At 48.1% G+C, this 10,000-nt stretch overlaps 1 protein-coding gene across 1 annotated transcript in view; it reads right to left on the bottom strand.

Annotated features, from left to right (window-relative positions):
- LOC306819220 (C-signal-like) overlaps positions 1-5,547 on the bottom strand; it is an 11,778-nt gene extending 6,231 nt beyond the window's left edge. Inside the window, exon 1 of the mRNA XM_079372992.1 lies at positions 5,396-5,547. Within this exon, the coding sequence (XP_079229118.1) occupies positions 5,396-5,545 (150 nt within the window). The 5' untranslated portion in view covers positions 5,546-5,547. The remainder of the gene's footprint in view (positions 1-5,395) is intronic.
- Positions 5,548-10,000: the final 4,453 nt, after the last annotated feature.

Raw genomic sequence — 10,000 nt, 5'->3', positions numbered from 1 at the left:
ACTCTGTACTCAGGAGACAAACCCTGGACTCTGTACTCAGGAGACAAATCCTGGACTCTGTACTCAGGAGACAAACCCTGGACTCTGTACTCAGGAGACAAACCCTGGACTCTGTCATCAGGAGACAAACCCTGGACTCTGTCATCAGGAGACAAACCCTGGACTCTGTACTCAGGAGACAAACCCTGGACCCTGTACTCAGGAGACAAACCCTGGACTCTGTCATCAGGAGACAAACCCTGGACTCTGTACTCAGGAGACGAACCCTGGACTCTGTACTCAGGAGACAAACCCTGGACTCTGTACTCAGGAGACAAACCCTGGACTCTGTCATCAGTATGGCGAAACCGTTGGCGCTGCTCTGCGGCGACACGGACGGCAGAGCTGCTGTTTTTTGTTTTCTGTTATTTGTCACGTTTTAAGTCATGTTTTCTCGGTTTAGGGTCGCTTAATGTAATGTTGCACGGCGCATTACGAGCACTATGAGATGGCGAGTTCACAAAGTGTTTCGGAATCGGACTTCTTCTGCTGCTTTCCGCAGTGAAGCCACGCCAAACAATTGGCAACAAACGGGAAATGCACATCTATGACAGAGGAACACTTTTGTCTCTGCGCAACAGCTGTGCGGAAACACCGCTTGTTGCCGACCTTCCCAAGGAATTACAACGACCATTGCAAGTCAGTGGGCCGGACGAGGACGGGGATAATCAGCGGAGACGGCGGAGGAGGGGCAGACCCGGAGGTGTAAGGAAGAGGCTCCGACGGCGAGGTAACAAGCCGCCTCTACCCTCACTTATCCTGGCTAATGTGCGCTCCCTGAGGAACAAAATGGATGAGTTGAAACTCTTTACCAGACACTGCAACGAATACCGTGAGTCATGCGCCATGGTTTTTACGGAGACATGGCTACACCCAGTCATTCCCAACTCGCTTGTGGAGTTGGACGGTTTTTCCCTTGCACGTCTGGACAGAAGTTTTGAGTCGGGCAAGCAGAGGGGAGGTGGACTATGTGTCTACATTAACGACAAGTGGTGCAGACAATACACAACACGAGAGGCTGTTTGTAACCCGGACATCGAACTGCTGTGTTTGAGTCTCAGACCATTCTTCCTACCAATGGAGTTTGGAAACATTCTAATTTGTGCTGTTTATGTACCTCCGAGTGCCAACGCAGGGAGGGCTGCAGCCCAGGTGGCAGACTGTGTGCACAGGCAGCTGCAACGTACACCTGAGGCTCCCATACTGATTTTGGGAGACGTAAATCATTGCAAACTGGAAATGTCTTTGCCTGGTTTTGATCAGTACATCAAATGTAGCACAAGGCAAAAGAAAATATTAGACAAATGTTATGGGAATATCCAAATGGCATACACAGCCACAGCTAAGGCACCCTTGTCCAATTCAGACCACAACGTTATTCACCTTATTCCCATCTACCGTTCCTCACTAAAGAGGAGTAAACCCCTCGTTAAAACTGTTAAAGTCTGGTCCACTGACAGTATTGAAACATTGAAAGGGTGTTATTTAAGCACCGACTGGGACATTTTTCACGAGCCTGACCTGAATACATCCACAGATGTTATTACAGCCTATATTAACTTCTGTGTGGAGGCGGTGATACCCCACAAATCAATTAAGTTATATCCAAACAATAAGCCGTACATTAATAAGGACATTAACGATTGCATTAGGCGCAAGACGCTTGCTTTCAAGAGCAAGGACTATCTGCAACAAAGACTAGTGCAAAAAGAGTTAAACCTGAAACTCAAAACAGCAAAGCAACAGCATAAGGAATCCATTGAAGAGGATTTCAAAGTAAACAACACCAAAAAAATGTGGGACACAATGAAATCAATCACTAATATGACACCTACTAGGAAACCACTGTATTCAACCGATGAAAGTTTCATGGCAAATGATCTAAACAATTTCTACCTCCAGTTTGACACACACGACCATTCTTCTGATTGTTATAATGTCATTAGCACCATACCATTAGGAGAGGATGTTTCAAAAATAGACATAGACCATACTGAGGTAGTAAAACAGTTTAAAAGATTGGACACTAGCAGGGCAGCAGGCCCTGACTGTGTCTCATCCTTCCTTTTGAAGACGTGTGCATGGGAGGAGCTAACACCAGCTTGGCCCCCCTCTATCAAAGATCAGTGGATTCGCATATAGTTCCATCTTTGTGGAAAAGGGCGACCATCAACCCTCTTCCAAAAAAAGCGGTCCCCCAAGATAACAACGACTATAGGCCTGTTGCCTTGACTTCCATTGTAGTCAAGTGCCTAGAGAAGTTGATGGTGGTGAAGCTGAAGTCAAATATAAATGGACAATTAGATCCATATCAGTTTGCCTACAGAGACAACCGGGGCACTGATGATGCAATTCTGACTGTAACACATTCAATCTTACAACATGTTGAAAATCCAAAGGCTGATGCCAGATTACTGTTCGTGGACTTCAGTTCGGCCTTTAATACTGTGCAGCCGCACATCCTTCTCAATAAACTCAAACAGATGAACGTCAACCCATTTATAATCAGATGGTACCACTCTGTTTTAACCAACAGGACCCAACAGGTCAGAGTGAACCAGACAACATCCCAGTTAAAAGTAATAAGTACAGGAGTTCCTCAGGGGTGTTTGAGTTCTCCCCCTTTATTCACGGTTTATACTAATGACTGCACCAGCAGGCAGTCTAGTGTTTCTCTGAGGCCATTCTGGGCCTCTTGGAGTCTGATACAAACACCCTTGTGTACAAGCAGGAGGTAAACAACTTTGTCCTATGGTGTGAGCACAATCACCTAAAAGTCAATACAAACAGAAGACATGGTGTTTGACCCGGGTCATGTGGGGGACCACACGCCGATACTTATTCATGACGTTAATATTGCACAGGCTGATTCATACAAATATCTCGGAGTACATATTGCCAATAACTTATCAGAGTGTCCATGTAAATAGTGTGTGTACTAGGATCCAGCAGCGACTTCACTTTCTGCGAAGGCTGAGGGTGTACGGTGTCCAGCAGTGACTTCACTTTCTGTGAAGGCTGAGGGTGTACGGTGTCCAGCAGCGACTTCACTTTCTGTGAAGGCTCAGGGTGTACGGTGTCCAGCAGTGACTTCACTTCCTGTGAAGGCTCAGGGTGTACGGTGTCCAGCAGTGACTTCACTTCCTGTGAAGGCTCAGGGTGTACGGTGTCCAGCAGTGACTTCACTTCCTGTGAAGGCTCAGGGTGTACGGTGTCCAGCAGTGACTTCACTTCCTGTGAAGGCTCAGGGTGTACGGTGTCCAGCAGCGACTTCACTTCCTGTGAAGGCTCAGGGTGTACGGTGTCCAGCAGCGACTTCACTTCCTGTGAAGGCTCAGGGTGTACGGTGTCCAGCAGCGACTTCACTTCCTGTGAAGGCTCAGGGTGTACGGTGTCCAGCAGTGACTTCACTTCCTGTGAAGGCTGAGGGTGTACGGTGTCCAGCAGCAACTTCACTTCCTGTGAAGGCTGAGGGTGTACGGTGTCCAGCAGCGACTTCACTTCCTGTGAAGGCTGAGGGTGTACGGTGTCCAGCAGCGACTTCACTTCCTGTGAAGGCTCAGGGTGTACGGTGTCCAGCAGCGACTTCACTTCCTGTGAAGGCTCAGGGTGTACGGTGTCCAGCAGTGACTTCACTTCCTGTGAAGGCTCAGGGTGTACGGTGTCCAGCAGTGACTTCACTTCCTGTGAAGGCTCAGGGTGTACGGTGTCCAGCAGTGACTTCACTTCCTGTGAAGGCTCAGGGTGTACGGTGTCCAGCAGCGACTTCACTTCCTGTGAAGGCTCAGGGTGTACGGTGTCCAGCAGCGACTTCACTTCCTGTGAAGGCTCAGGGTGTACGGTGTCCAGCAGCGACTTCACTTCCTGTGAAGGCTCAGGGTGTACGGTGTCCAGCAGTGACTTCACTTCCTGTGAAGGCTGAGGGTGTACGGTGTCCAGCAGCGACTTCACTTCCTGTGAAGGCTGAGGGTGTACGGTGTCCAGCAGCGACTTCACTTCCTGTGAAGGCTGAGGGTGTACGGTGTCCAGCAGCGACTTCACTTCCTGTGAAGGCTCAGGGTGTACGGTGTCCAGCAGCGACTTCACTTCCTGTGAAGGCTCAGGGTGTACGGTGTCCAGCAGTGACTTCACTTCCTGTGAAGGCTGAGGGTGTATGGTGTCCAGCAGTGACTTCACTTCCTGTGAAGGCTCAGGGTGTACGGTGTCCAGCAGTGACTTCACTTCCTGTGAAGGCTGAGGGCGTACGGTGTCCAGCAGAAGGTGATGCTGCTTTTTTATCATTCTGTGATCGAACGTTTACTTCGCTATGCAATTGTTTCCTGGTTTGGTAATTTAACTGTGAAGTTGAAGTCTCAAATAACCAGATTGGTTCACACTGCACTGAAAGTGATGGGAGTGAGGGAGCACCCCACTCTTCAAACAATATTTGAAGGAACGGTACTTAGACAGGCCAAGAAAATAGCTGCAGACCCGTCTCATGTCTTGAATTCAGAGTATGAATTGTTACCCTCAGGCAGACGTTACAGAGTTCCAGTTAAAAATAAGAAAAGATATTTGAACAGGTATAAATTTTCATTTATCCCACGATCCGTTTCTCTGTTGAACTCAGGCCGTAAGTAGAGTCTCTGTTCCTGTAAAGGAGTGCCATGTATATATGTATGTAGGTATGCACTTTATTGCACTGTCAGCACTTGTGTGCTATGCACTGTTTTACTGTATTTTTCTTTTCTGTTATGCAGCAGCCTGTACGTCCAAGGCAAATTTCCTTCGGGACTAAATAAAGAAATCTTGAATCTTGAATCTTGAGTCAAACCCTGGACTCTGTACTTAGGAGACAAACCCTGGACTCTGTCATCAGGAGACAAACCCTGGACTCTGTCATCAGAAGACAAACCCTGGACTCTGTACTCAGGAGACAAACCCTGGACTCTGTACTCAGGAGACAAACCCTGGACTCTGTCATCAGGAGACAAACCCTGGACTCTGTCATCAGAAGACAAACCCTGGACTCTGTACTCAGGAGACAAACCCTGGACTCTGTCATCAGAAGACAAACCCTGGACTCTGTACTCAGGAGACAAACCCTGGACTCTGTCATCAGGAGACAAACCCTGGACTCTGTACTCAGGAGACAAACCCTGGACTCTGTACTCAGGAGACAAACCCTGGACTCTGTACTCAGGAGACAAACCCTGGACTCTGTACTCAGGAGACAAACCCTGAACTCTGTAATCAGGAGACAAACCCTGGACTCTGTACTCAGGAGACAAACCTTGGACTCTGTACTCAGGAGACAAACCCTGGACTCTGTACTCAGACCTCCGGCTGACATGAGGAGAAGTAATGGTTGTCTCACCTGAGCCCGGCTGCCCTCCGGCTCCCTGCAGCAGGCGAACAGGTGAGTCTCCTCCTCCTTCACCTGCTGAGCCAGCTGCCTGACCAGCTCCAGTCCGATCCCTCGGTTCGACCCCGTCACCACCACGTTCCCCTGCAGCTTCCCCGACATGTTCACACCTGACCCTGTGTGTGTGTGTGTGTGTGTCTGCTCTCTGTCTGTTGTGCCACAGACTGGCTGTGTGTGTGTGTGTGTGTGTGTGTGTGTGTGTGTGTGTGTGTCTGCTCTCTGTCTGTTGTGACACAGACTGGCTGTGTGTGTGTGTGTGTGTGTGTTGCGCAGCAGTGTGTGCGTCACTCTCTGGTTTAAGGTGTGTTCTGTGTAGAAAGGAAGGAGGGAGCCTCTTTGTGAATACAGACCTCTCCTCCTCTTGTGTGACCTGCTTTGCCTCTTACACTCAGCCCTCACTTCACATTCATGCAGACATGTTTGTTCCGTGTGCAGGGTCTCGTCCATGCCCCCTGATCGCCCCCTGATCGCCCCCTGATCGCCCCCTGATCGCCCCCTGATCGCCCCTGATCGCCCCCTGATCGCCCCCTGATCGCCCCTGATCGCCCCTGATCGCCCCCTGATCGCCCCCTGATCGCCCCCTGATCGCCCCCTGATCGCCTCTTGATCGCCCCCTGATCGCCCCCTGATCGCCCCCTGATCGCCCCCTGATCGCCCCTGATCGCCCCTGATCGCCCCCTGATCGCCCCCTGATCGCCCCCTGATCGCCTCCTGATTGCCTCTTGATCGCCTCCTGATCGCCTCCTGATCGCTCCCCGATCGCCCCCCGATCGCCCCCTGATCGCCTCCTGATCGCTCCCTGATCGCCCCCTGATCGCCCCCTGATCGCCCCCTGATCGCCCCCTGATCGCCCCCTGATCGCCCCCTGATCGCCTCCTGATTGCCTCTTGATCGCTCCCCGATCGCCCCCCGATCGCCCCCGATCGCCCCCTGATCGCCTCCTGATCGCCCCCCGATCGCCCCCTGATCGCCTCCTGATCGCTCCCCGATCGCCCCCCGATCGCCCCCTGATCGCCTCTTGATCGCCTCCTGATCGCCTCTTGATCGCCTCCTGATCGCCTCCTGATCGCCCCCTGATCGCCTCCTGATCGCCTCCTGATCGCCTCCTGATCGCCACCTGATCGCTCCCCAATCGTCCCTGATTGCCTCCTGATCGCCCCTGATTGCCTCCTGATCGCCCCTGATTGCCTCCTGATTGCCCCCTGATCGCCTCCTGATCGCCCCTGATCGCCCCTGATTGCCTCCTGATTGCCCCCTGATCGCCCCCTGATCGCCCCTGATCGCCTCCTGATCGCCCCTCAGAGAGAGGGAGTCAGTCTGTCATGATGTCAGCTCATGTTCAAATGTTGTGGTTAACCACAGCTGCAGGAACGTGAAGAAACATCAGACTTCTGCTTCCTCCTGTCAGTGCACACACACACACACACACACACACACACACACACTCACACACACACACTCACACACACACACACACACACAAACACACACACACACACACACACAGACATACTTAAAGGGATGCTGTATTTTTTCTTGAACAACCTCCGATGACATGAAACTCGTCTGTTTCCCAGAATCTAAACTTCACATCCTCCATCTCCTGAAGACCTGCCCTCACATTAACATTATTAAAGATCATTGAATCATAATAACACAGATTATTATGATTAAAAATAGCTAAAAAGTAATAATATAGACTATTATTATTAAAAATAATCAATAAATAATAATAGATTAATATTAATAAAAAAATAGTTAAAAAGTAATAATACAGATTAATATTATTAAAAATAATTAAAAAATAATGACATTAATATTATTCAAAATAATTACAATTTTCCTCTCTTCTCCTCCTCCTCCTCCTCCTCCTCCTCCTCCTCTTCTCCTCCTCCTCCTCCTCCTCTTCTCCTCCTCCTCTTCTCCTCCTCCTCCTTCTCCTCTTCTCCTCCTCCTCCTCCTCCTCCTCTTCTCCTCCTCCTCCTCCTCCTCTTCTCCTCCTCCTCTTCTCCTCCTCCTCCTTCTCCTCTTCTCCTCCTCTCCTCCTCTTCTCCTCCTCGCCTCCTCCTCTTCCTCTTCCTCCCACATTAAAGTAAATAACTGTTCTCTGACAGAATGTGCTGACTCAGAGGTTGGAGCTGTGTTGAAGTGTTCTTTGCTTTCACTCATGTCAGAGTGTTGTTGAAGGTCTCAGAGTCATCTTGACCTGTGACCGTTCCTCCTGTTCTCTGTGGATCACACGCCGTGCCCTCTGTGGAATGGATGGAATCTGTTCACGGTTCATGGAGACCCGTCTGAGTTTACACAACTTCAGACAGGACCGAGAAAAACAGACATGTTTCTCTGTCACTTCTGAAGAGACGCTTTGACGCCATCTAGTGGAACCAACATCACATCACATGACTCATCTGAAGGTGAAGAGACTTTGTCATGTTTATGTCTTCTTTCTGTAGAGAGCTGCTCTCCTCAGCCAATCAGAGAGCTGCTCTCCTCCTCTGTGATCAATCAGCCAATCAGAGAGCTGCTCTCTTCCTGTGTGATCATGAAGGAAACCTGCTGTGTTGAAGCTTCTCTGACAACAATGCAGCAGCCAGTATGTCCTCCTTCTAACTTTAGATTCTGCTCCTGAATGCTCTGGATCTGATGATGAATGCTGGTTGGAGGGCCCTCCATTCATTTCATAAACTCTAGTATCACCACTGAACTTTATCCAGTCCTAACCTCACCTGCTGCGCTCTCATTGGCTGGAGGAAACACCAGCGCCAGCTCAGAGGACTTTCCAAACACATCCAAGCTTCAAACCAAGGCTGAGCTGTGACAGATGATGCACTTCTGACTTGATTTCAATTTCTCATCACGTAGGTTTATTTGCAAAAAGAAAACACGTTTTCAGGTACATCCAAGTTAAATAAATAATATTTCTAATTGTGTATAAAACTATAAATGAAACTAAGGTTTTTATCCAGCCAAGTGTTTGTTCTCTCAGCCTCTCCACCCCACCTTCATCCCGCTACACCTGAGCACCTGTATCTCATCTAATCCTCGTGACCTAGACTCTCCTTAAAGGTCATACAGGACTAAATGACTGTTTCTGCTCCAATTAATTAACTTACATTATAACAACAAAATAATATCATAATTCATGGCAAATCAATCAATAAATACTTATCTTAACTACATAATATATCCAGTTTTAAAGAAATATAAAACACACAAAAATGGCTAACACAACAGAGTCTCTGCAGACACAGTCACACATGTACGGAGGCCCAGAAGGGACAAAGAGCAGCTTCACTTTAGGAGGAGAATGAGTTTTATTTTGAAGGGACAATGGAGCAGCTTCACTGTAGGAGGAGACTGAGTTTTATTTTGAAGGGACAATGGAGCAGCTTCACTTTAGAAGGAGATTGAGTTTTATTTTGAAGGGACAAAGAGCAGCTTCACTTTAGAAGGAGACTGAGTTTTATTTTGAAGGGACAATGGAGCAGCTTCACTTTAGAAGGAGACTGAGTTTTATTTTGAAGGGACAAAGGAGCAGCCTTCACTTTAGGAGAAGACTGAGTTTTGTTTTGAAGGGACAAAGAGCAGCTTCACTTTAGAAGGAGACTGAGTTTTATTTTGAAGGGACAATGGAGCAGCTTCACTTTAGGAGGAGACTGAGTTTTATTTTGAAGGGACAATGGAGCAGCTTCACTTTAGGAGAAGACTGAGTTTTATTTTGAAGGGACAATGGAGCAGCTTCACTTTAGAAGGAGACTGAGTTTTATTTTGAAGGGACAATGGAGCAGCTTCACTTTAGAAGGAGATTGAGTTTTATTTTGAAGGAGGAAGCTGCTGACTCTACCTTTAAGATCAGCAAACACACTAAATATTACACAACAGATGGCGAGAATGTCGTAAACATGGCGAAAGACTTTTCTGAGATGGTCTTCCTTGATTTCATCTTCAGCGCCTGTCGTCTGAACGACTTGAAGCTGACTCAAGCGTCTGTCAGAAAACACCGTCAGACTGTGTCCCGGTGTATCTGACAGTGAAACAGAGAGGCACATCGTCTTCAGCTTCAGTCAGCTCACAGTGTGAAGATGAGTTACATTATTGTTCTGTTTGATGCATTCAGAGACCTTCTGCTCACAATCCAAACTGAAGAGACTCCCTCTAGTGGTGTAGAGAGTGCACTACATTGGATCAAACCAGTGAGGAGTCCAAACCTCACAGTGAAATTTAAATGATTTATTATGTATTTATTATTTATAAAGTAAATTAACGGAACATACTTTTTTTTTTTTAAATAAAGTGAAATTAGGTTTAGAGACCACTCCGCTTGTTGACTCCTCCCACAAACTGTCACCATCTCATGTCATGTGTTTTAAACAACTTGTCACGTTACATGTGATCTCTGTCTCAGTGTGAATTTATAGTCTGACATTCATTGACCAATCACACATCACCAGGCTTTGCCTCGAGCAGGAAAGACCGTCCGACGAATACAAACCACAGTGTGTGTGTGTGTGTGAATGTGTGTGTGAGTCCTGACTGTCCACAGTGAGGGAGAAGCTG

Source organism: Symphodus melops, assembly GCF_947650265.1.
Source record: "Symphodus melops genome assembly, contig: scaffold_257, whole genome shotgun sequence".
Taxonomy (NCBI): Eukaryota; Metazoa; Chordata; class Actinopteri; order Labriformes; family Labridae; genus Symphodus; species Symphodus melops.
The sequence above is the reverse complement of the archived record's forward strand: the minus strand, read 5'-3'. Positions and strand labels throughout refer to the sequence as shown.